This window comes from Echeneis naucrates, chromosome 3 (genome assembly GCF_900963305.1).
Source record: "Echeneis naucrates chromosome 3, fEcheNa1.1, whole genome shotgun sequence".
Lineage (NCBI taxonomy): Eukaryota > Metazoa > Chordata > Actinopteri > Carangiformes > Echeneidae > Echeneis > Echeneis naucrates.
In genome coordinates, this window is record NC_042513.1 from 8,556,851 (window position 1) to 8,583,678 (window position 26,828).

Below are 26,828 nucleotides of genomic sequence, written 5' to 3' on the forward strand. Positions count from 1 at the left end.
CTAGTAGCCTGGAGGAATTAAGTTATGAGATCGTCTGGGTAGGTTACATGATTAAACCACCGCGGCCTATGCAAGGAAGGAAAGAGGGAAGGAAGCAAGATAGTGATAAATAAAGTCCAGACATTACGGCAAAAATTGTTACGTAATAATAACTACAACAACAACAAAAAGAAATTTAAAAAAACTAATAACAATAATAATAATAATAATAATAATAATAATAATAATAATAATAATAATAATAATAATAGTGCTCGTAGTCATAATCATAGTCGTAATTTTAGATTAGTAATAGGTGTAAAAAAACAAAACAAAACAAAACAAAACATTAAAATGCTGCTGTGAGACTCAGACGGGACACCCATCCTAAGGATCATGGAATGGGACAAGTGGAGGTGGGGAGGGTGTGTTGGAGAGAGGGTGGTGACCTAAATGATCCAGACATAAATAAAGGGTGGAGGCCCTTTTCAGCCCAGGCAATAACGATGTCTATAGGATCAGGCTGTGCTGCGGCACCTCTATCGATAGGAGCTCTACGGGTTATGATATCGGCGAAATTAGTGATGGAATATCCCCCTGATTAATAGAGGACTCTGTCGTAACGGGCTGACATATGGCAGGCGAGGCAGCTGGGGACGGTACCTCAGGCATCCCCTTCGGCCATTAACATATTAGAGGCTATTGAGCAGGCAGACAATCCGACTTCATCCAGCGCCCCTGTGCAGAGAGACAGCGCCCCTGAGCTGTTTGATATAAGCTTTCAATAATGCATTACTCTTCAATCCGCCAGCGGAGCTGTTCGTGGTGCTGAAATTATTGCCATGTGGCGCGTGCGGTGCCGCGCGTGTGTGCGTGCAGTGCCAACGGTGTTGTGTTACTCTCGGTAGGTTGTGTTGGGCGGTGAAACTTTGACTCATCATATAAAAAAATAACAGACGGACAGATATACAAAAATAATATGAGCTAGATAGCCAAAAAAAAAAAAAAACAAAACAAAACTGAAAGACAAGTAGATAGATAGACAGACAGACAGACAGCAGACAGACAGACAGACAGACAGACAGACAGGTACACATAATAATCCAACCACTGCTCTGAAAATTTGTCTTTACTGAGTGAATTCTGAATTTACATGGACGAACCGTTTTTTCTTTTATGTTTTTTTTTACATCCTAAATATGACAGTTTGCCACAAAAGTTTTCTGCAGTTTGTCCAATGATTAAATGAACATTTTTGAAGCTTTTCAGGATTAACGAGATAGATTTCTTGGCAGGACATTTTAAAAAAATTGTACTGACATTTCTTTCGTTTCCTAGCAATCTTTAATTTTATTTCTTACGACCTTTAAACTTGAAAGAAATGAAATAACGCGATTCAGTGCCAGTGTCTACAACCTACCTGACAATGGAGTGACTAAAATCCAACTAAAAATATTTTACTCACATTTAAGAATGGCTCACTCTTCTGTCCATGTAGCCTAAAGAGAAGTAATAAGAAGCAGCTTTCTCTGCTCTTTAACAGCAGGTTCCTTCATCCGCCTGTCTCCCCAGAAACCGCCGATAGCTGTCTGAAAATATTGCATTTTATACCAGCAAAGCCCGATTAATATTGCATCACCTGCATTTAAAAATTCATTTATATAAATGCAGGGGAAAGTGAGCAAAGCCCCCCCCCCCCAAAAAAAAAAATGTCTGGAAGTGAAGAGTGAACAGAAATATTTGGAGGAAAGTAGAGGTCACAGTGTCCACTTTAAATGAACACCCCCCAACCACCCACCCCTCCCCATTTAACTTCATTAAATGTTGACTGTTCTGTCTGTTTCATCACAGTAAAAGACAGGGACTTTTTCCTCTTCTGATGTAATTAAGCCTGTTCAAGTACAAACATTCAAATATGGATTGATACACAACAGATCGTTTACTTATTTGAATCACTAATTATCTACCACTATTAGTGATGGTGATTAGTGTAAATAGATTTGTTCTGTTGTAAGCTTAAATTCTTCTTCTTCTTATTATTATTATTATTATTATTATTATTGTAGTAGTTGTTGTTGTTGTACAATAACATTTGTGAGAAAGGCATAAAAAATATATGGTTTCAATCTGCAGCTTCATACTCACACATTTGAAATTTAGCACCAGAAATTAGACATACAAATATTTCTCCACTGATGAATGTTTCCTCTGAATGATGCGAGAAATATAAAAACAACAACAACAAAATCGAACAAGCTCCAAAATCTAAATGAATAATTTCTCATTTTATACTGAGCTCTGGCCATCACAGTGATAATTACAGCCAACTCTCACTAATAACTTCGTGTTTCGGCGCAATCACAACCAGAAAAGCGCACTTTTCTTTCTTCAATTTATTAGAAGATTGCTGGAACACACCTCCCCGTTGGATTTGGCTTACAGGATGAACAGTACCAATGAAAGTAAGAGGACAACAGAGAGTGGAGAAGTGGTGGGAAAGGGAAGGAGACAGTGGGACATTTTCAATGATGCACATGTCGCCGCAGTTTTGTAAACATACTTGTGCACAAAAGTAAAATATTACTTACACAACGTTTTTCCGTAACAATTAACACGACAAACAACGTGGTGATCTTAATGTGAAAACAGGCATTTAACAGTGACTTACACCATCCACAAAATAAGGTCTGTCAGTAGACAGCTCTACTGTAACGCAGTGGTTCTTTTTCCAATGCATAGAGTGTTTGCACTGCAAACTGAAACACACGACTGATAATTTAAGGGTTCATTTTTTTCCACTGTGCTCTCTCCTTGTTGAGGCAGACAAGGCATTCGTGCTATCTGTCTCAGGTTGAAACTTTTCCTGGTGATGCCAATAGTGTCGATAGAGCCTATAATTTACCCCCCCCCCCTCAAAAAAAAAAAAAACAAACAAACAAACAAAAAAAAAAAAAGCCCAGGAGCTCACCTCTGATAAGTGATAAAGTGAAGTCTGTATATACAAAACCATTTCGACGTAACTGATCTATAAACCTAAAGGGTATTTTGTGCAAATTCAAAATAAATATATCCGTAGATGTGGCAGCCCATAGAGGCTAAATTACTGCCCGTGAATTAGGATTTCATGCAGGCCTAATTTTTATTTTTATTTTTATTTTTATTTTTTGTTCGTTAGCCGTAAAAGTTTGCAACTAAATTTGAGTTTATAGCAGCCTCCAAAGAAGAAACGAACTGATGAATAAATGAACATATTCATGAATTATTTCTATACCAACAACGACAGAACCAAAAAACACAGTTCAACAATCAATGAGGTAATTCGTAAATGGCTATACTTCAAATAATAGGCCTATTAGGAGAAAATAACTCGCTATAGTATCAAGCAAATTACCTCTTTCCACGTGTTTTTAAAAGGCAATGTCGACGTCGCTAAACTTTTCCCTCGAAACAACTGAGCGAAATTTTGTGTAATCTGTTATTTGCATACTTCACATTCACCGATAACGTGAAAATAAACAATATATGAAGCCTCGTAAAATGGGAATCTAAAGCCCATTGTGCACCAGCGTGTAAAATCGCTGGAGACAAAAGACTGAAAATGGTGTCTTAGTGTCCTTGGTCCCCAAATTCAGTCACACAACTTTTTTTTTCTTTTCTTATCTTATTTCTCTCTCTTCGTTTTTCTGCCCATCAGTGAGCAGCGGAAAATTTCAACCTCTTCTGCTTCTGTCTTTGGTTACAAAACCACACTCGCACCACGTTTTTTTTCAGGTCCAACTTTTCAGCTATCGCTGCTATTTTCTCGGAGGACGGCCGAGGCTGCACGGCGAAGTAAGCCTCCAAAGACCTCTTTTCCGGCGCCGCTATCGAGGTCCTCTTGCGTTTCTTTTCTCCTCCGTTGAAAATGTCCGGTTTGCTCATTTTCTCCCTCTGGGCCCCCTCGGCCTCCTCCAGCCAGGCCTGGAGGATCGGTTTGAGCGCGATCATGTTGTTGTGGGACAGAGTTAACGACTCGAATCGACAAATTGTACTTTGGCTCAGTGATCCCACGCCGGGGATTTTGAGATTAGCCAGCGCGCTCCCCACGTCCGCCTGGGTCACCCCCAGCTTGATCCTCCGCTGCTTGAAGCGCTCCGCGAAAGCCTCCAGCTCCCTTGGGTCTGTGTCCGAGTCATTGATCGAGGGGAGTCCGGCGTTAGTGAGCCCCGGGCCGCCTTGACTCCCCCCGTGATGGCCCGGTAAGAGCCCGTGGTGGGTGAGAGGCGAGTTCATGCTCATGGCCTGGTGGGAGAGGTGACCCAGGCCGTGCATGTGAGAGTGCGGGTGGGCAGAGGAGGTGGAGATGAGCCCTCCGCCGCCACCTCCGCCGCCTCCGCCGCCTCCTCCGCCGGCCCCGTCGTGCGCGCTGGACATGAGTGTGAGGGACGGCGAGCTGATGTGGTCCATGATATCCGGCGGCTCCAGGTTCTGGTGGTGGTGGTGGTGATGGTGGTGGTGGTGGTGGGCCAGCGGAACGGTGGACGTCGAGGAGCACGGCACCGTGCTCATCGTGTGATAGGTGGCGTCGGGCTTGAACGGATGCGTCTTGCCCTGGGACACGGCGATGTCCACGGCGGCCAAAGCCTCAGCCCGGGCCAGCAGGGTCTCATCCAGGCTGGCAAATATGTTGCTCTGTAGCTACAAGGGCGACATTTTCAACGAAAAAGAGAAGAAGGAGGAGAAGAGGAGGGTTGGAGAATGAAAGGGTGCGAAATGGGGAAAGTCGTGGAGAAGAAAGGAAGACAGCAAAAAAAGAAAAGACATAAATAAATGTATCTGTCAGTCGGGACTTTTGGCAACACAACACAACCGGAGTATTCCTTCAGAAGCGGCAAGTCATAAAAATTAATACAAAAACAGCAAAGCCTGGCTTTGCGTGAGCATGCTTTCAAGAAGATCACAGACTCTTGAAGTGATTGCGGTGGAATACATGAAAAAAATATTAAGTGCGCGTCTTGGCTGAATGTGCCTTGGAGCAGCCCTTGTTACTACGCACAGACAGCTTTCAGTGGTACATGCAGCCTAAGCATGAGAAAAAGGACAAAGTCAAAGTTTGTTTTTGTTTGGTGTGTGAGTGTGCGTGTCTGTGTGTGTCTGTGTGTGTTTCGGGGGGGATCATTTACCTGTGGAGTTTGAAGACAGGCTCTCCTAATAGCTTCCGAGCTGGAATGCAGGGTGGTGTACTTGTGCTCGGGTAAGGAGGGATGCATGGCGAAGTGCGGTTGTTTGCTGTTCATGGACATCATCTTGGCGAGCTTCTCCAATTAAAGTGCACGGGAAAGAAGAGGGGGAGACGGCTACAAGAGCTGGAAAATAGTCATAGATACACAGTGATCCTTCTGCCTCTCCGGTAATGATGCAGTGCAGTTCGCTGTGTAGTGCGCCGAGTGCAGCCTTGAGTCCGGAGATCACAGAGATGCCTACAGTCTCTCAGACGCACTTATCTGTCTACTGTTTCCCACTGCTGGGGATGAGAGAGGCTCTTACACCTGAGCGCCTCAGATCTCGTCAAGCCCCAGCTCGGCTGCTCTCGCGAGACATAAACTGCCAGAACAGTGAACAGGCTGACAAATAAAAACTGCTCACAGGGCAGGCTGGAACATCTGGAGACTAGACGCCTGCGTTTTTTGTTTTTTTTAAGGGCTCACTCTCCATCCATCCAGCCACAGAACTGAGCCGGTACTGCTGTCTGTAGGCCTGGTTCCTCACTTAAAGGTCGTAAAGCATTGGCTTAACGCTATTTTAAGAAGAATCCATGTTAGACTAGACTTTATCCATTTGATTTCAGGAAATTGTTTTCCAAGTGAAATGTTATGAATGTATATTTACAGTTGTTTATAAAGGGAAACCTGGTGAAAATGTAACCCCGCTTTTTTTTTTTTTTTTTACCCTAACCCTAACCCTATCAAAGCATTTAAAACACACAATAATGACAAGTACTTGCCAGATTTTGAAAGGTCATTTTTTCCTGAAAAGGGGGACACAATTTTATGCACAAACGGTTATTTTCTGACACATTTATAAAAAAAAAATGAGAGAGAGAGAGAAATGACCAGGCGACCTGTTCCTATAACAGGACTAAAAGGGTTAAAGGGGAACGTGTCAAAATTATTAGTACTCAGAATGTTTAAATGTACACATGGACAGAAGAGCAGCATTATCTGATGGTTTTAAGGTAGAGATAACTGTTACTTTTAGATTTGTTGACTACGAGTTGTGCACAGCCGTGCCAAATATTTAAGCGTGTTGGTTACACGGTCTGTGCTCTGTTGTTGTCCCACTTTACCGCTTTGGAAGTAATGAAGCGGCCTCCTTATCATTAAAGACCATCATTCGCCAGATGAGCACTAAACAAATTGATTTAATACACCAGCGTAACCCTGTACACAGTCTTTACCTAAATTAATTAATCCCAATGAATTAACACTTCATTTATTCAAACCACAACGGTTACGCAATTAAAATTTCATGCAGCGATTAGAGGTACGCTTTTTGCTGCACCGGAATGACTGTGCGTGTGAGGTCTAATGTGTGTCGCTATAGGCTACAACACGCTTTTATAGGCAATGATAGGTTGTGTTTCCCGACTTTTAATGGCAGATAATTAGTAATTGTTTGCCTAATGTTATGCAAATCATTATGGAAAGTACTACAAACGGGAGTAACAGGCTTAAAAAAAATCTATTATCTTGTGTACAAATTATTAAAAATCAAGAAGTGAAAAATTCTGCACACAGTATTAAGACAGCTCGCCTCCTGGCTAATAGTTATGGGGTTTTTAGGGGGTCTGGACATGCAATAGATTAAAGCAAAGGTAGATTTTAAAACGCCAAAGGAAATTCGGCTTCATGCATTCTCAATGCAATACTACTTTATTTCCAAACACACTCTTACATGTTGTAATTTTTCACTCAAAGTACCATTGTTTTTCATGATAGCCATGTTCATCTTTCTTCAGTACTGCATGCCATCATAAAAGACGACCTTGTTGACATGTTTACTGAAGTGCTTAAAATGACCAACATATGCAAGTGAGCTGCTTTGTTTGGAAGATTAGTCAGCACCATAAGTGACGCACCACAATATGACAAATTATAACAGCACACAAATGTTTGTACTTTTACAACTTGCAAACACACATTTCCAGACTGTCAACACTGCCTTAAAAAGCTATTAATCCACCATCACAACCTACAGGTGGATTACACTACGAAACTAGCAGACAAAATGGCAATAAGTTACATCTAAGCAACACAATCACAAATTTACTATGAAGCATCATGAAGTTAATGTTTCCAGCCATGTGTGGCTTTGAAAGTCTGACTAAAAAGCAGGTTATGGTACAGTGGAACACACAGGTTTGGTTTGTGTAACCTTTACATGAGCTTTGACAGTTTTGTTGGACTGCTTGTGTTAAAAGGACTGTGAGACTTCCTCTTTGCTGGTTGGTTGATATTCAGTGTTGGTCTGTTTCTTGTTGTTTCCACAGGTTTACCAGTGCAGCTGGAGAAGGGGGAATTTGCATTATCATGGTCCTTGCTTGCTGGACTGAGAGAGACAGAAGAACTGGCCTTATTTTCCTCCAGGACATCAAACAGTAAATCAAAAGACAGTTCCTCAGTATGAGAGGGCCCTGCACCTCCCACACAGCCAGACACAGGGACTGCGCTCTCCCTGCCTGACACCAGTGCAGCGAAGCCTTCATTGACAGAGTCATTCGAGGCTCCGGCCGTGTCAACACATGGTTTGCTCATGTGGTCACATCCTATCACAGACTTGCCTTCATGGCTCAATGAGACAATAGGGCAGTTTTGTGGTTCTGGGATGAGAGTGTTGTCCAAGTCTGCGGAGGAAGCCAGGGAGAGCTGCGATCCCCGGCTACTGGAGCTCTCTCCTTCCAGCATCATGGAGTCCAGCTCTGAGATTTTGTCCAGGTAAGCTGCATCCATGGATGCCTCGCTGGACATGTGAAAACTATCAACATCAACACCTACAACATCAGTGGATGTGGATCCTGTAACTGGACTTGGCTGATCATTAGAGTTAGAGCTCTGCCAAGCACCCCAGAAGACAGGCTTTGCAGGTTCCATGTCAGTATTGGGAGGCAAATCCTTGCAGGATTTGTCAAGGTTGCTGAATTGGTTTTCTGTGGTGCTGTTCTTCATGCCAATAGGAGGCAAATCTTCAAAATCAAGCTTCCTCAGATGAGACCCAGGTTTAAAGGCAACCTTCTTTTCACGGATGCCGGGGCTCCTCAGAGTCAGAGAACGGAAAGCTGAAGACGGAGTGGTGGGCAAAAAGTCAAAGGACGTGCTTTCCATGTCTTTGAATTTCTGGTCTGCAGACAGAGTTTTGTCGATCTCTTTGTGATCTGCAGATGGCACGAACATCAATCTTTTCCTAGAAAACGGTCCACATTCAGCCTCTGGATTGCTGCAGATTGACTCCCTCTCATTGTCACTCAAGCTTCTCATCATCATGCTAATTTTCTGTTGTGTGAGAGTTTCTGACCCAGATTTGCCACTCCCACATGTTTCCTCCACATCAAGACGTGTCTTCTCAGAGTTCCTGACCTGAGACTCCAGATCTTCAATATACTTGTCACTTCGCTCCAGAGCCCTCTTCAAGTGGTCCACATCACGCTCATACTGTTGGATTTTAGCTTCCAGTGCTGCCACAGTATAACGACCAAACCTGGGGGAAATATAATTTTGTATCGTAAAACTGGTAAAGGATCGTCATTTCAGAAGCTGACCCACCATAACCCTAAGATACAAATAATTTAGCTTTGTGGCATTTTTTTCCTCTTGGGCAAGCAAATTAGCCTTATGCATAGCTCATTTGACTTATAAAAAAGTCGTAACTTTGTGTTTTGGTATTAAATTGTTGTTGATTTGCCAAAAAGGGGGGGGGGGGGGGGAGCAATCATACTTACAGAAATGAATAACATCATTAGCATCAGATCACTGTCAGTCTCATTCATTTCTTTAGGAAAAAAAAACTCAACTATTTTATATCATTTATATTTTCTCTACAGTTCCCACTAACAGCATAAGACAAATACTTCGACATATTCGTTTCTGACTCAAGGCACATAAAAGTAAGGGTCACAAAGATGAGGGACTCTTACTTCTGAGGAGATCTGCTTGCCACCTCCGCTTTCAGTCTCATATTCTCTTGTACAAGGTCGACATTTTGAGATCGTAAAGCCTTATTTGCCTGTGGATGGTAAAGTAATATATTTGCGTTAGTCATTTTATGTCGTAGTTTATTTCTTAGTGTGATCTTTCTCATACTAAGAACTTGGACTAAGTATACACCATGCTATATACTTAACTCCATAGAATAACCATGCCACTGAGGTGGACACACATAAAAGCTCTTCTCCCAGGATCTATACAACTAGTATTAAATGCAATGTCTTGATTATAAGTTACATACCTCCTTTATCTTATCCATGTCCTGCTTTACTTTATCACAAACATCTGTGGCAGTCTGCAGTTTGTTTTTCCATTCTTCCAGGACAAAGGGATCAACTCTTTGGTCACCTGTTTGCACTGTGTTAATGCTGCAGGGATCCAAAACTGAGCTCAATTGAGCCTGCAGACTCTGAGTTTTTGTTTTGAGCTCTTCATTTTCTCTGATGAGCCCATCAATTTCTTCCTGATAGGGTGAAATTGAGTGAAATCGAAAACATTAACCATAATACTCTCATGAAAGTGCTAGCAGACAGAGTAAAGTATTGAAAAGTTAAAGCATAGATTTTTAAAACAAGCGATGTCCACTTAATTAGTTTGTTCCAATGTGAAGAGTAACAAAATGCTCCAACAGATTTAAACAGTGGATTATAACTGAAATGGAAACTCCACTGAACTGTTTAATTCTGACAAACTGTTTCTTTTTTTACCCCTGAAAAGTTTCTTTAACAGCCACAGTCTGTTGGTATATCTGCTAAAACATTACATGGTGTGTGATGAACGGACGTCTTTGCCTGTGTCTATGTGTTGGCCCCGTGATGGACTGGTGGCTTGCCCAGTTTGAACCGGGATTGGCTCCAGCAGCCCCCGCAACCCAGAAACTGATAAGCAGTAGAAGATATATGAATGAATGATGAACTTATACCTCATACTCTCGTAAGAGCAGCTCTCCTCTGGTTTTTCTGAGACATTTCCTCATAGAAGGGCTTTCACTGTGATCACTCTCATTGGTACCTCCTGCAACAGAAACACAAATCAAAAATGAAACTGACAAATATACTGGGCAAAGCAAAGCAATTCATCACATGGGTTCAATTATGCATTTGTTATATTGCCACTACCACAAAACATATAAAACATCATCATTACTATAAAAGGTAGGTTGCTGAACTTTAAAATTTAACCAAATGATAAAGGAGACACTCAAGCTCACATAGAGGGAGTTGTCACATTTTTAGTTAAAACTTGAGACTTAAAGTCCTGTCCTTGTAGCCTTCTGGGAAATATGCTTGTCATCAGCCCTACCCACAGTTTCAAATCAAATTTCTCTCCTCAACATAAGAACTGGTCTAAGACATGTTTCAAAATGAGTTCACAAACTGTGATCAAAGGTATTTTAATCTTTTAAATTTTGTGTTGTTTTTTTTTCCATCTCATTATTCAAATCCCATCAGAGATGTGAATTACTGTGTGTGACAGCTGAGGTTCCAGAGAAGAAAGAGCTGCAGTAATAACACAGCTGATTGCATTTCTTCTCTCAGAATTGTCCCCTAATCACTCCAGTCTACATTCAAGTAACCAGGCCTGGTGTGAAATACCTCTGGTCAGTTTGCAAGTGGTTAAGACATGATCAGACAGCAAGTGCCAGAAACAAAGCATAATACATTTAATCATACAATTTCTAACATCACTGCAGAAATGTGATGTGTCTGATTACATATATCTATGCTCCAACGATGGTAATCAGAACATTTTTGAAAAACATGTTTCTCTTATATGAGAAGCATTTGAAAAACAATCTGGAAAAATAAACTGGTTTAGCACCAGAAAATTGCAGTCAGTTTTAGCTATCTTAGGTCCACATACATTATTACTCAATAATCGCTCAGTTAATTGACAGGAAATTAATAAGCAACAAAACTATTATTTTGAGTAGTTTTAGTTTTTTTCCCCACTAAAATAACTAAATAATGAGCTTATTCCAGCCTCTCAAATGTGAGGATTCAATGTGCTGCTTTGTTGAACATGGTAACATGAACAGTTCTGGGTTCTGAACATAGTAAACATCAGATGACATCACACTGGGCTCTTCAAAATAATAGCCAGCATTTGCACTGTTCTGGCACTGTGGACTGACAATTGATTAGTCTAGAAACTAATAATATTTTAAAAAGTGAAAATGATCATTTGTGATTGTCCGATTTCAGCACACAAAGTATTGAAATTGTACTGGCTTACAACAGTTCTTCTCAACTTTACTACACTGCAGTTGTACACTCCACAATTTTCCTTTAAGTGCGGGAGGCATGCTCCAAAACACCGTCACAGAGGTGGCAGTGGTTTAACATTCATTGTTCCTGTTTCAGACATCCACGGAAAATACCAGGAGTCTTCTTCCTAACATATCTGCATGTTTCTGGCGGATCGGGCCTCACATCGCCTCTGCTCGCATGCTTTGTGTGATTGTGTTTCTTCCCCGGTTTGCACGGAGCTACTCACCGATGATTTTCCTGCAGGGGCTCTCTGCTGTGATGGGGACTCTGCAGGTGGGACACTGGCTGGCTTTCTTTAACCACATCTCCATGCAGCACGAACAGAACACGTGGTGGTTGGCACAAATAACAGGCTGCCTGACCTGCACGGACACAAACACGACGGATTATTTGCTAGCTTTTCGGCAGTAAAGTGTTGTAAAGACGACCAAATCTGAGGAGACACAGTTGGACGTTGCTGGCAGAAAGGCGACGCTAGTAACGTAAAGACGTTGAGGTTACTAGGCAGCCGCTGCTCGCGCGTGAAACCACCACCTTTGTTTTTGAACGGCTGACGGACGTTTGCAGCTTTAAAAAAAACAAAAACGGCGCCACGTTTACCTTTCCCAGACAAATCTGACACGAAATCGGTAAAGTCATCGAAAGGGTCGATGCCTGGTAGTTCAGAGCCATGGTGGCGCAGGAAAACACAGCACACACGACAAACCGCCCTCCAGGAAATACGAATCTCCCACCATAACCGGCCGCTCCGCGCGCCGAGCCAGCGGAGCTACGGAAAGCCAAACAGGCCGAAAAGGTCGCAACCGGCGTTGCCAGATCCGGCGCAGAGCCTCTGGGCTGTTTTCCTCCTGTGCATGGGACGGGTGCGCTCCGATGAGACAAAAAGACGATTTTTGTCTCATTAAACTTCCGGAATGTAATGATGCAAAGGATTAAAAGGTGTGGCCGATTGAATGCGCAGACAGGGTTAATTTTTGTTACTCAAATCGGGCAACGCTGTACTTAACATTCAAAACAATCGAAACAGCGGCTGAAATGGCGTTCGTGTCCACTCATGGACACTCCTGTGTTGATCAGCTGCCCAGAGCACATCCTGTGCTCCTCAGAAATACGCAAACACAATAAAACAGTAACCTCTTTTTCCGACTTTGCTGGCAGCACTTTGTGTGGGTTCCACTCCAAATCGTTCTTTCTTCCCAACAATATTCACACTCTTCTTTGTAAATTTGCTCCAATTTGCCCAAGTTCCATCACGTCGGGGTCACCAAAGTGTGGCAGAAAGTCAGGGATCCATATTGACAGACTCGACAGACACCGAGACACAGGTGTCAAATTGGGGAGTCTCCTTTATCCACAGCAGCTCTATTAACAACGCAGTATTACAGGACTCAGGTGTATTTTATACATGGGTGATAATGTGTGTTTGTATGTGTGTGAGTCCACATGCCCATGTGGACATGCAGGCTCCGTCCTGTTTACCAGATTCCCTACTACCCATTCCATTAGAATGCTAACTCACAACCCAAGAACATTTCTTGATGCTATTTGTTGCGGAGAATGCCCAGTGGTCATGGCCGTTCTCCCCTCTGTGTGTGTTGTGTTCTCCTTTTGGCTCACCCTGAGTGTCCAAACTCGGATGCTGTCAGGGTTACACTAAACTGCTATCAACGCCCAGGTCATGGGCAATGGGTAATGTCCTAACAGGACCTGTTATTCTGTATCCAGATGTGTTCACTCTTTCACAGCAGTCAAGTGTACTGTTCATAATAGAGCGGTGAGGAATTAGATTAAAAAAATACTGATTAGTGAGTGATAGTGGCATTTAAATGCAGTGCCAACCCAAAAACATTTTTAACATTTGTACTATTGAGGGTAATTTTTTCACTCTCTTTGGTCTCTACCAACTGCTGAGTGAAAACATTTGCTTCTCTAACATGTACAATGTCTGTAGTTCATCCTGAGCAGGTGGCAGTAGTGTTTACTGTTTCGTGCTGGCTAATTCAAAATAGGCTTATTAAAGTTGCAGCTGATAACTGTGCAGGAGTGTACTCTAAATTTAGGTTATGCAACCACAACTGTGCTAAAAATATCTCAGTGAATGTCCTCCTTTAACCCCTGCTATTCATTTGATTTGGAGTCTATTGTTATTATAATTCCTGGCGCTACAGAGAGCAAATGAGAAAACTTTGAACTAACATTTTAAATGCATGTCATTCATATCATAGTTAATGTGAAGTATTTTTTAATTGGTTCTCTTATTAAGTTTTTCATCATAATAGCTGACAACTATTCAATCTGATATCTCTATTCACTGACCTATGAAATGAATAAAACATAATACATTATGTGCATAGCTAGGTAAATAGATCAAAGTTCGGGAATATGATCTATTCTGGATTGCGATGGTTGTTTTTTACTCAATTAATTCATAACTTGCAAAAAGGTGCAGGATTTATTTGTCATCTAAGATTCTTCCATAAAGTTTAAAATTCTTTTCTGGATTTCAACTAGTTGTTCATTCACTATTTTCCACTATGCCACAGCGAACACTAACAATGGAAGATGTCTCACTGGAAGCTGTACATCCTTATTGTATGCATTTTCCAATATGCAAACAAGTATGTGTATTGGAAACAAAAATGTGAGTTATTTGCATGTCACAGATTAAAATTGGAAATGCACACAAAAAGTGAACCTGGAACAGATAGTCCAAAGAGATATTCCAAAGGTTTACTGGGGTACAAATAAATAAATATTACACTTGCAGATATACAGTAGCATACAGATGCTTTCTATTTTGGTTAAAATTGGGTTGTAAACAAATATAACTGTTCTTCGAGTATATACTCCTTCAAACTGTTTACAAAGTGAAGTTCTGCTAAAACTTGAAGGAGACAGAGACTTGGTGAAGAGTGTTACACCTATAACACTATAGTTCCCTATAGGTCAGTATGCTTACAAGAATAAGACACATTTTTTTATTTTGTTGTTTTTGCTTCCTCAAAATGATAAACCCCACCAGCATATTCATTTGATTAGACAACCTACCTATCATGAAGAATGCAGTGTAATGATTTTCAAGACCTTGTTTCAGATAAACAATCTAATTTAAAAATAATGATACTGAGTAATTTAATAGTGGCATAATATCCACAATGTATATTTCAAATTGCATCTCTACCACAGTTTAGCCCTCAGGAGTCATTACTCATATCTAACACAACCATGTCCTTTTCTTCATCGTGTATCAAAGCAGGACATCTTCTCAGGATTTAATATGATTACAATTGACTGGCTGCAAAATAAGCTTGTACAAGGATCCCAGTTTAAAAACACAGCTGCTTGTTTGGTTGTTTTCAACGCAATATTAAATGGATCACAGGCCACCACTTGTTCTCACTAATTTTTCACAGAGATGTTGTATTTTATCGATAGATGCATAGAAAATGAGCGGCAGAACGTTATTTAAACCTACATTCTAATGAGAACCATATAGTTTTGAAAATGTACGCAGACTGAAACTAGGTACACAGATTTTTCCGAATATTTTTAGTAACGCATTCTGAACGGCCAAAAAAACAACAATGTAGATGTTTTCTACAGCGCAAGCTTTCTTTCAAGCCCAAATTTATCTTAATATCAAAAATGACTTCACTGAACACTTGGCATAGATATTTTCTGCTATGCCTCAGTAAACCTTGCAATTGTAACTTAAGTGATTCATGAAGTTGTTACTCAGAACCTCGCCATAAAATAACCAATAACAGACTGAAATGAAAGAAATGTTCGTTTTCGACAAGTCCTACTGTCCCTCTAAGATTGCATTGCTTTGCAACAGGCCAGTCATTAATTGGTGACAGTCGATTAATCACGCCTGGTACAGACAGCTGCAACTATTGATCTTATCCCAGTGCTTATTTTTCATCCCTAAATGACACCGATAGCCAGATTTGACCAGCTTGTGTAATGGACAGTGAAGAACCAATGACCCGAGTGTCAATCTTGTCACTGGTCAGGATCTGGATCCCCTCCCCCATTTCTGGCAAATAGCATCTTTACCATTTAGGTTGGAAAGGTTTAGACTGCCCTAAGAGCACAGCAGCGAAACAGTGCGCTCTGGTGCTCAGATGACCTTTTCTGTTTAAGGCTTAATCTCTGACAAATGCTTGCTTTAATTAGCTTGATATCCGCTGCTTAGGCTGCCACCCCACCCAGCTCCTCTCTCTCAGCTTTGTCTCCATCTCTTTATCTCTACCTCCCTCTGTCTTTCCCCCTGTGCCTTTTGGATATTGTCAAGCTCTCATCAATTCAGTAAATGAAGGAATCAGTGAGCCAGAGGAAAAATGTTTTGATAATTGATTAATAATTTAAGTGTATTTTAAAGCAAACAAACCAAGCTTTTGATGACTCCAGCATCTCCAGTATGAGATTTTACTACTGGTGCTGTGGTTAACTAAATATCTCTGGGTCAATTAATGCAAACAGGAAAAAAAAAAACATATTGGTCTCTTGGAAATTATGTAAACCTTTCATTATTTTATGCTTTACAGATCTAAGAACTAATGCAAAATGATCAGTGGCTTAATCGATAATGAAAGACTTTAGTTGCAACTTAGTGCAATTTCGATGTAAATGGAATGGAAGAAGGATGAGAAATCTGTTTGATCAATTTCTATTTAATGAAAATATAAAGTGTAGGAAATTTTCAAAGCCAAAAAAAAATGTAAAGTAGCCTTTCAGGATAATGTTTTTTATGTTACAAATTTAAATAATTGGAATTACAGTCATGAAATACCAATCTAGTCTGAGGTACAGTATAAAAAATTATGTCTCATTATTCCTGTGAAAATAAGACAAAAGAAGTGAGAGAAAGAGAACAAAGCACAGGAAAAGAAGTGCTGTTGAAGAGAGCACGTACAAGTAAAGAGATTAGCTGGTGCACATTAGAAGGTTTAAGATAACATGTAACAGCAACCTGCAGGCCTCATCTATTGATTAGCCGCTATCAGAGACAGCGGAGTGTGTGAGTGTGTGTGCGTTTGCATATGTGTGAGTTCAAGAGGCTGGTGGAATGAATGTGCACGAACAGGAAAATAACCTTAAGTGGTTTTATTTTTATCATAACAGTTTTAATGGAGAAATTAGGCTATATTTCAAAATAAGTCTTTAAATGTATAAATTCAAATTAAATTTTCCTAAGACGCTCATTAAAAAGATAAGAAAAAGAAAACAGAAGTTGGGATGGAAAAATTGGAAAAATGTTGCTGACCACTTTAGAAAGCTGCTGAAATTAAACCCTCTCAAAGCCCGAGCTTCAGCCAGAGACTGCAGCAGACCATGCATCCCTCCCACTGCGGTAGCAAACACAAGTAAAGTAGATGCATGGCTACAAATCCCTGTTTTATTGGAAAGGGGCCTAATTATTAGGATGTAAGTCAGGCTCTGACTGGAGGGCCGTCTCCTTGATGCAGGCCTGGTTTATATTTATCCCCTCCTCTGCAGCTACGGCAGCAGTGCCACCATCACTACCAGCAGTGTGTGGCGCTTTTATTACATCGCCCACAGGCAAGTTCAGCCCTGTCACAGCCACACACACCAATACACACACACACACACACGCAGATACACAGACACACATCCACACAGCCTGCAGGACCGACAGCTAGTAGAGTCCCCTCCGCAGTGGAGTTACCCCACATCCCCATGCAGCCCCACACGGGCCCTTGGGACGGTGGAGGGAGGGAGCGGGTATTATGGTAATACTATAGCCTGCTGCTCCCTTCCCCTCTCCTGCAGCACAGCTGGGAAGGACCATCATTACAAGTATTGTAGCAATCTGTTTAAGAGGGACACATTGGAGAGGTTGGGTGACAGAGAGAGGATGAGTGCTGCATACATACATTACATAAAATATGATTAAAATGTGTGTGAGGGGACCAGGAATAAAATGCAAAACTTGTTATGAACACCTTATATCAAGTCTACTGTCAGAATGGCCAGCTGTAAATCTCTATTTTCCCCTCCTTACTTTTTTATTTTATTAAAGGTTTCTTGTGTTGAGCTGGTCATATCTCAAGACAGGAGGCCTGTGGCACATAAGGAATAAATAGGACATAAAGTGCTTGAATCTCTAATGCCTCATATAGCTTTACCAATCTACAGTATATTGTACTGTGTCACAAGCTAGAAATCCATTAGAAAGTGACAGAAATCAAATGGCACTGCACTAGTGAAACTGTACTGCTCTCATGGTCAAATTACCCTGATTTCATGCAAAAAATTCTCAAGACAATTCTTTTTAGTTAAACATAAAGTCCAGGAGATATGTCTGTGACGTCTTTATGATAATTGATGGAAAGATGTGATGCTCTGTGAGGAAGTCCCACAGCACATGTCTCAGCTGATGCTTTAAATACCTGCTTCGCAGCAGATGAATGACAATATCTCAGGATAGCCTGATCAGAATAAACAGCCTACTCCACTATTCTGGTAGCAGATTAGGCCTTTGACAGAGCGGTCAATCACTCACTGTCAGATTAGACAGCTCAAAGACATCCATCTACTTGTCTTGTATTGGAGTGAAGGCACAGGCTGTGATTCAGAGCCTTCCTCAGACTCCACAATCCTCTCCCTATTTTTAGAAAACAGATATCCATTACATCCTTTTTTCTCTCCCTGCACTCTCCTCCTCTTTCTATTTTCAGCTCAATTTTGAACGGAAAGTTCGATTGATAAAGCACAGAATCTATAACAGCATGCGTAGAGGTGAAGGGTTATCGAATATTCTGAAGATGAACTATTAAAAATGCATATTATCTCATTATTCCTGCTGCCAAATAACTGGAAACTATATATGCCACAAGATAGAAAGTGAATCTTTTTTTTTTTCTTGACCTTAAAGAGGGCAAGTTAGGAGGAGAGAAGGGAGGGAAAAGAGTGGTCTTTGAAAAACTGCTTTGGTGCACTAATGTCGCTGAAACCTGAACCCTTATTGGACCTGAAGGGCATTGTAAGACAGGAATCCTCCATGCCCTCTGTTTAAAGGTTTAAAGGTGCTGAAAACACAGTGATGGTTGAGCTTTTAAAAAAATAAAAATAAAAATACAAGAAGAAGCTGATGAAATTATGTCAAGCAAAGACATTTGTCAGCACTCGCCCCCCCCCCCCAGCTCAACACCCACACATACACACACAGACACACAGACACACACCAGGAGGCCTTATTAATTATTTGTAGCCACTTGACTTCATATTGTGCTGCCAGTGGCTTGGTCAAAGATTATAATTACCACTTCCCTGTTTGTATCATTTTCCATCTCCTGTGCTTTTAGTGCAGTATTACTTCTCTTGTCCCTCTCTCTCCCTCTCTTACTCCCTCTCCCCCGTATACACAAGACCAAAAGTGCAGGCACATCATTTATTGATAAGACAAAAAGAATGTAATGAAATTATCAATGTTCTTGAATTAATTATGAACATGATTAAGAAAGCTAAAATCTCAGGAGCCGGTCTCTCATTACCCATTCACTCATAGGGATTGCTTTCATTCAGGGAAGGAGAGGCAGAAAAGCCTTCCAGCAGAGCCCACTCCGGCTCAGCCCTTCTCCCTGTGTGCCTGTCCCCTTGTCTCTGCTGCCGGGCTGATTGACCAACTCTGCAACAGACCAGCCGCCAAGCCCGCCTGGACGGCTGTCCTGCGCCCAAGTCTCTTATTGTTGTGTGGCTGGGCTCAGCAAGCTGCCTCATGGCCTCTGACGTTTGCGTGGAAAAGAGAAGATGTGCTCAAGCTTCCTGTTCTACACTTGCATACAGGCTTGGGGGTCTTGACCCCGCTGAAAATGAAACGCCCAAGGTAAGTGAAACTTCTCAAACTTCTGGTTAGACATTAAATTGTAGCCTCGTACATTTTTCTGTGTAATATTTTGTTGCTGTTTTTTTTTTTTTTTATCTTTTAACTGCTTAAAAAAAGCTCCACTTTATTTTGAGGAACATATTCACTAAATACCATTTTGGTTGAGGTCAGCCCTTTTTTAATGTTAGTTAATAGATGGAATCCTAATGACAGTAATAATTACTTTAGGCTGTTACATTGTTAATAGGACATAAACTGTTAATTACTGCTTCTTGACAAATTTAAATTTGCCATAAAATCTGGTGTAAACATGTATATGTAGTATGCATTTTTTTCTGATGTATTCCTATTTGTAATCCCATGGGTGATCATTAATCATTATCTGATTTTGTTGTAAAGTCATTTAAGAAATGACACAGCCATTGTGGAATTTATGTCAGGACTTGAATGATCCCACCTGTCTTGCACAGGCATGAGTCTCAGCTTCCTTTTGATTACTATGAATTAATATAACATTTTTAATCATTTTAAAGTGATGAGAACAAAAAATATGTCAACCATATGCTTGGAATTTCAAATTTGGCATTAGATGTTGAGTTTAATAGACAACTTAACATCATAAAAAATAGCATGCACAACGTTGTTGTATGTTTGTGATGTTGTTTGATGAATTTCTGCTGAAAAGGTCACCTCTGAAAAATAGCATGTAACGTCATTTTTATACGTGAGCACCAGAACACGTAAAACTAATTTACTGACTTTTTATCCATTTATATTCTGGGAGAGCCATAGAAATGCTCTCCAAGAAAGGGCTACATATCTTTGGTTCAGTCTATCTTTCTTCTGCTCAGTCACATGGGACAATATGGGGCAACAATCCCTAAAGTATTGGGAGTTTCAAACAAAATCTCAAACCCACTGTCTCTTTACTCCTCACACCATTTCTGTTTACAACCATCTCTCTGGCTTTCGCTGCACGTACACACACTCAGACACAAGCCTGCATGCTCACACATACACACACACACACACACACACACACACACACACACACACACACACACACACACACACACACACACACACACACACACACACACACACACACATCTTTAATCATACTGTAGATACAGAAATACAAACCTATGTAATATTTCACCTCCAAATACAAACAGAATGAACACGCTCCTGCACATGGACTGTTTTCACACTCAACCTGTACGCTCCTTCTCATCAAGCTTTATATTATCAGGAATTACAACTCTCTAAAGGAAAAAAAAAAACAGTGCTGACCCTAACACCTTTGCGTAAAATGACATCTGGCAGTGTTGTGTGAAATTCAAAGTAGTGTGTCGATCTGCCCTCCCACCACAAAGCATTGTATGATGAAATCATTTCTTCCTGAAAATTATTTCAGCATTTATGCTGCAGTATTAAGAGGAAGAAAGCTTTGCGAGACAGATAGACAGAAAACAAGAGAGAGAGAAAGAGAGATCTCAGGGGTTAATGACAATCCCCCTGTCCCAGGGATTGATCCAAGTATTGGATCGCACATAAAGCTGCAGTTATTGGATATTACCCTGCCGCTATCGGTCTGCAGTGATGGTCTGGATAAGAAGTGCTTACCAAAGAGGATGCACCTCCAGGGCAGATACGGTTTCCCAACCCTCTGGGAACAACAACCACATGCCTGATGCTTGCTCAGGAACTTTCTACCTCATCGAGTAAATCCAGGGGCCTTATCAAGTTACTGGCCTACTGAACTGCTCAAAACAATGTTTAGAGCTCTTCAGAGTTTGAGCTGTGGAACGACAGGGCAGTAATTAAATGGCACCTGCTTTTCATAGATAAGACTTTTGATTATTTGGGAAATTTGGTTTGTGTTTTATGAGGAAGGGTTATCAAAGGTTCAATTATGAGCAGAATTCAATTTTATTGATTTTTTGTGATACAGATTGTGAAGTTTGTGGAGCTATTTTTCACAGAATTGTAAATATTAGTTCACTGCACTTGTGATGTCTAATTATTATAATGGCTTAAAACTCTTTAAATGAGCATGTTTGGCGTAACTGTTCTCAGACCAGTCCTATGTGTATTCCCTCTTGAGGATTTACTTCAGACTTTTGCTGGTTCAAGATCTATGCGAAAGTGGGCAGCTCTACCCACGAGCATCTGCTGTATGTCTCTCTGCGATATTACCCATGAAGCACCTGGCTCGAGCCACACGCCAGCAACCAGAGCCCAGATGGCAGCTAAGCAGGCTAATCATTTCAACACAAAACTCTGATGTCCCACACCAGCACTGTGGGGCCACTTTGGCATTCTGCATTTCGCTCTCTAGCTCTGCCGAGGACGATGTCTGCCATGGAGCTATAAAGATGTCAAGTGGGTAATCATGGTCGTAGACTGGCCCCAGTGCAGTGCTTGCCGTCCAGATGTAAAGTTGGTCATATCTGGTCTCCTTCAGAGGCATTTGGCACTGGCAAGATAGTGCATTGTCTTTACCCTTGGTGCTCACTGATGCAGATGCATGCTCATTATATTCCAGCACTGATGATAACATAAGTTTTCGTAAGCATTCTTTTGGATCCTCTCATGAATATAATCACCAGAAAAATGCTGATTCAAAGTGATTGTAACTGTTGTGTTTTTCTTACAATGTGGTCAAGTGGTGAAAAGTTACTGGCAGTTTTTAGAAACTGACTAAAGGTATTTCTCCTTACTCTTACACTCCACCTAGACGTCTTGTCTCCAAATGACATACCAGCCCAGGACCATCCGTTTGCCTCTCCATTAACACTGCTGTCGCATTTTTTACATCGCTCAGGGCCATAGACTGTATGTAAAACTAGACTCAGACTCTGCATCTGCACAATGAAGCCAGTGCTGAGGTGCTTTAAGCCTACATTTGATCTCATGACCACCAGGGCACAACAAAAAGAAGTCTGATTGTAGTCCATGTAAAAATGGCTCAGTTCTGAATTGTTTCATTACGTCAGTAAAAAAAAAATTAAATTTGGTTTATAACTTCAAGTCTCCTCCAATAGAAATTCCTCTAAAAATTTAGAGGAATGAAAGGTATGCATCGGGGCAACAACCAGGATCAGGAGCACAGAGCAGGTCAAATCTACTCTCTCCCTGTAAGCCCCACCAATTCTTTTCTTCGTGGCTTTGAAATTACTACCATGGCAACAGCCAAATCATGGTTTCAATAGATCAGTTCACCCACCAACGGGTGACATCACAGTTGGCTGCAATTTGTTTAATTTACAGCAGCGCCCTAAGCTCATAAAGCACATGTTTCCAATATAAGGCAAACGAGTTTAGCATTGTTGATTCAGAGTCCAAGAGTATCAACTACAGTTATAAGCTCTAAACTACGACGGGAATGATGCACAGCGGGAACTGACCAAACTATGGCTGGTGACCCAGTAATGTACCAGCATGTTTATCTGACGTCAGTGGCTGCAGTTTCTCTGAACATCTTTCCTGAGGTTGATGAAGTGTTGCCATTAGGGCCCATCTCATGCTTCCACAGCTACATTAGAGACCGAATTGGTTGTCCTCGATAAAGCTGGCATTTAGAGCAAGGTGCAGGCCCCACAGTGATAACCTACTGACTCCAGCATTAAGGAATCCACCAATGGGAAGGACAGCCTACATCTTGATCTATTGCTTCCTGTCAGGGAGTGCAACTGCTGGCTGCAGCCTGTGTATTTTGCATTTCCTGTAGCTCTGAGTGCAGATATTATGAATAAACCTCAATGGGTTTAGCTCGTGGTCTCCAAATGACCTTAGTGATTTAATGCTCCGGCATGAATACATACATGAACTCAAGAACACATCATGCCCTCCTTGTGTTGATATACTGAATAACTAAACCCAACCCAAAACTAAATCTGACTAATCCTGTACTTTTGTGCCAACAATCTTTCAGATTACAGTTATAAGTGACCAGAAACTGTCACTTCCTCTCACAGAAACACAGACATAACTTGTGACATTAATCTGAGAATTATTTCACTGTTAACTGAAAATAAAATATTTCTCTCCGTATTATGCAGTATGCTGCCTTGAAGACAATATTTCTAATGACCTTACACTGTTCAACTAGTTGAATTATATTTCTCTGAATTGAATGAGGGATATTTTTTTCTTTTAACACTTATATGAAGCAGAAATTAACTGTCAGTCAAAGCAAAAGGAAGCACTAAGAGGCCAAAAACAAGAATAAACAGAAATGTATTGTTGTGTTTTAGACCTTAAACTCAGAGAGAAATTAACCGAAATAAAGCAATAAAGACTCTAATTTGTCCCACTACTGTTCCACCTCATCCTTTCACCCTCCTGCTCCTCGCTCCCTCTCTGTAAAGTGTATCCCATCTGCTTTGGGGACCTCTTCCCAGCATGCAGGAGTGGGATAAGCACACCATTTCCCTGTCAATACTTTGCTATTAGCCTCTGCAGATCCATATATCACTGGGCTGTAGGCTATGAGCTTGTGTGTTCCTCTTATCTGAATGGCTGAGGTTCTCCTCTCTGCTCTGCACTTTGATTTATCCAACCAGTAGGTTAATGAGAGATGGAGCCTGCTCCCTCACTCTTACCCTGAGGGGTAAAAACGTGTGCTTGCACAGGGATGGAGAAAAGTGCGTTGTGGGGGGCATCTTCAGAGTTATGGGTAGTCAAATATCCATCAAAAAAGGAACTTTTAAGTTGTACATTTTGTACAAATGTTATTTGGGTAATGGACAGTTGAGTTCTTCTAAAAAAAAACCAGCAAGTTATTCTTACACAAAAGTTAAAATAAATCAAATTTAATTTTGAGAAATGCATTTGTTTGCTTTCTTTCCAGGTGGTAGATGAGATAATACTCACAGTTATGTATAGTTAATAGGAATCCCAGCATAAAATGTAAAAAGTGCAAAACAGCGATCCTGTCTGCTGTACAGAGAGGAAAAAAATCCACTTCAGAACAGATCTTGGTGAATAAACCAAAATTATGTCCTGTTTATATAATTCATACAAAAATTAGGTGTAAGATGCTAGTTATTACCAAGTTATTCATCGAGCCGTTCTCTACCAGAGGGCAACGCCACGCTTATCAACTTGTCTTGCGGCAACTTGTGTTAGTTTCACACTTAAAGGTGCCATCACAATGTCAGTGTTATCAGCTGTTCAAACTTCATGCCTGCAGTGGAAAGCAGTCATTCTCTTGTGCTTCTATTTCAATTACTTGTTTTCTTTCACAGAAATGACAATGCTGGCAGCTATCAATTCAACATCTAAGTAGATATTAAAAGTTCTTGACTTGTAAACACAATGATGGTTTAGGATCCAAGTAATCACTCCCAGCGGCTCCCAGCAAGAAAAAAAAAAAAACTAAAACGTACAGGTAGCACCTTCAGGTGTAGAAATAGTATCAATCTTTTTGTCTGCTGCTCAGCAAGGAAGCAAATAATTATATTTCCAAGGATGTCAAACGATTCTTTTAAAATGATGATGATCTTCAAAAGTTAAAGACGCAATGCGGAAAACAAGGTGTCACCTAAGGCATAGATCTGACAAACATTTTACTGGCGGGAGAGTCATGTCAGCGATTATGCTCTTTTAGCTGTGTTTATGATTCCTCCTGGTTGGCTGGACCAGCTGAACAGAGCAGGTGGAATCTGAGGACAGGTAAAAATGCCAGTCTAATGGCATGGACTGGTGGTCTCTAACCTCCACACGTCAACACTGACTCTATTAAAAGTGGGGGGAAACCAATTGGAATCTTTTATTTTGATCTGCCAAATGGTCCCTCCCTCCTTCATGGCAGCTCACACATTAACAGAATACTGTGTTTCCTCATATTTATACGCAAAATGCGACATGAGTATAGTAATTTTAGATAAAACAGTCCTAAAAAGAGAACTGTGGCTTTTTATCACTTCCCTGGATCAGTGAGTTACATCGCCTCTTACATCAGTGAGTTTATGACCTGCAGATATTTGGCCTAAATCCAAGAAGAAACTGTTTAATGAGCAAGCTGTGTCAGTGTCTCTTGCAGCTCCCACTCAGCAGTCTGCCTGTACTGCAATGGGTAAAGGTGTGTGCATGTGAATGCGTGCACGTTTTTGAAGGCAACTGAAATCCTCTCTGTTGAAGACATTTAGCTGTGGGATAGAGAAGGAGCTCAGGAACTCACATACAAGCACAACAGGGTAAGACAAACCACTGCCAGATAAATGCCCTACTTAGTTATTACACTGTATTCTATTTCAACAAGAAGTCAGACCCCTCCCTCTCCTTGCTTTTTTAACGCACTCACACACAAACACACACTTTCCCTCAAAATATCTAGCATATGGTTGTGTGCTTCCCACTTGCTAGCTTGTATCCCAAGGCCAGTTTCCCAGCTGGTTCCCTGAGAGAACAGAGACAACTGGGAGAGAAAGGCAGAAAGGATACAAGAAGAGCAAAAACAAAATGGGATACATAGAAAGAGATAGAACTAAATCTGGGAATAACAAAAGATAGATTTGTAGGTAAAAGGAGAAAGTGAGGAAGAGATGAACGAGGTGGTCAGGGCGTCACATAGCCCATTTTCCTACGCAGCAGATGTATCGTAGGTTCTGACTGTTGAGAATGGGATAATAATTTTGCCTGTAATTCATCAGTCATTATGCATCTGAAGCTACTAACAAGGGCAGATCAGGGATTCACAGCTTTTTTATGTGATTTGTGCACAGTCTTACAATGATGCCGCTACACCCTTGCAGTATTGCAGTATTGAGAAAAAGGAAAAAATCCTATCCCTTTGAAAAGCCTGATGTGCCGTCCAATACAACTGGCATGGCTCTTATACCTACAGGTTCTGTAGGCGCTCTGTTTCGGTTTTATTAACTCCAAGTACTCCTGGATGTGATTGTTTTCTCAGGAGCATCTCAGTCGCAGTTTGTTCAGACTCAGTTAAGAATTGACCTTGAGTCTGTGTGTGTGTGTGTCATGCAGTACATCCTATCAAAAAGCTCAGAGTGATGATGTCACCATCACATTCATTCATTCATTCATCTTCTACTGCTTATCCGTTTACGGGTGGCAGGCGGTGCTGGAGCCAATCCCAGCTCGCTCTGGGTGAGGGCGGGGTTAATCCTGGACAGGTCACCAGTCCATCACAAGGACAACACACAGAGACAGACAGAGACCAACAACCACTCACACACAATACAAAGTCAGCAATTAACCTAGACATGCACGTCTTTGGACGGTGGGAGGAAACCGGAGTAACTGAAGGAAACCCACGCAGACACGGGGGGAACATACATAGAAAGGCCCCAGGTCCGGAAACCAAACCTGCAACCTTCCTGTTGTGAGGCAACAGCTCTAACCATCATCATCATCATATATTTTCACGAATAAACACATACAAAGAGCACAGTTCAAATAGAGAAAATCATTTATTCTTCTGATTTATCGCATTCAATTGGCTATTACAACAAATAAAAT

At 41.1% G+C, this 26,828-nt stretch overlaps 2 protein-coding genes across 2 annotated transcripts; both read right to left on the reverse strand.

Annotated features, from left to right (window-relative positions):
- Nucleotides 1-2,941: 2,941 nt before the first annotated feature.
- On the reverse strand, nucleotides 2,942-5,438 carry pou4f1 (POU class 4 homeobox 1). The gene is made up of 2 exons (XM_029498566.1): nucleotides 5,142-5,438; nucleotides 2,942-4,656 (listed from the first exon to the last, which is right to left on the reverse strand). The coding sequence occupies exons 1-2, from the start codon at nucleotides 5,262-5,264 to the stop codon at nucleotides 3,670-3,672; spliced, it is 1,110 nt and encodes a 369-aa protein (XP_029354426.1). The 5' UTR covers nucleotides 5,265-5,438; the 3' UTR covers nucleotides 2,942-3,669.
- A 1,525-nt stretch (nucleotides 5,439-6,963) lies between these two features.
- Nucleotides 6,964-12,207, reverse strand: obi1 (ORC ubiquitin ligase 1). The gene is made up of 6 exons (XM_029498709.1): nucleotides 12,089-12,207; nucleotides 11,715-11,850; nucleotides 10,141-10,232; nucleotides 9,460-9,681; nucleotides 9,149-9,237; nucleotides 6,964-8,712 (listed from the first exon to the last, which is right to left on the reverse strand). The coding sequence occupies exons 1-6, from the start codon at nucleotides 12,158-12,160 to the stop codon at nucleotides 7,395-7,397; spliced, it is 1,929 nt and encodes a 642-aa protein (XP_029354569.1). The 5' UTR covers nucleotides 12,161-12,207; the 3' UTR covers nucleotides 6,964-7,394.
- Nucleotides 12,208-26,828: the final 14,621 nt, after the last annotated feature.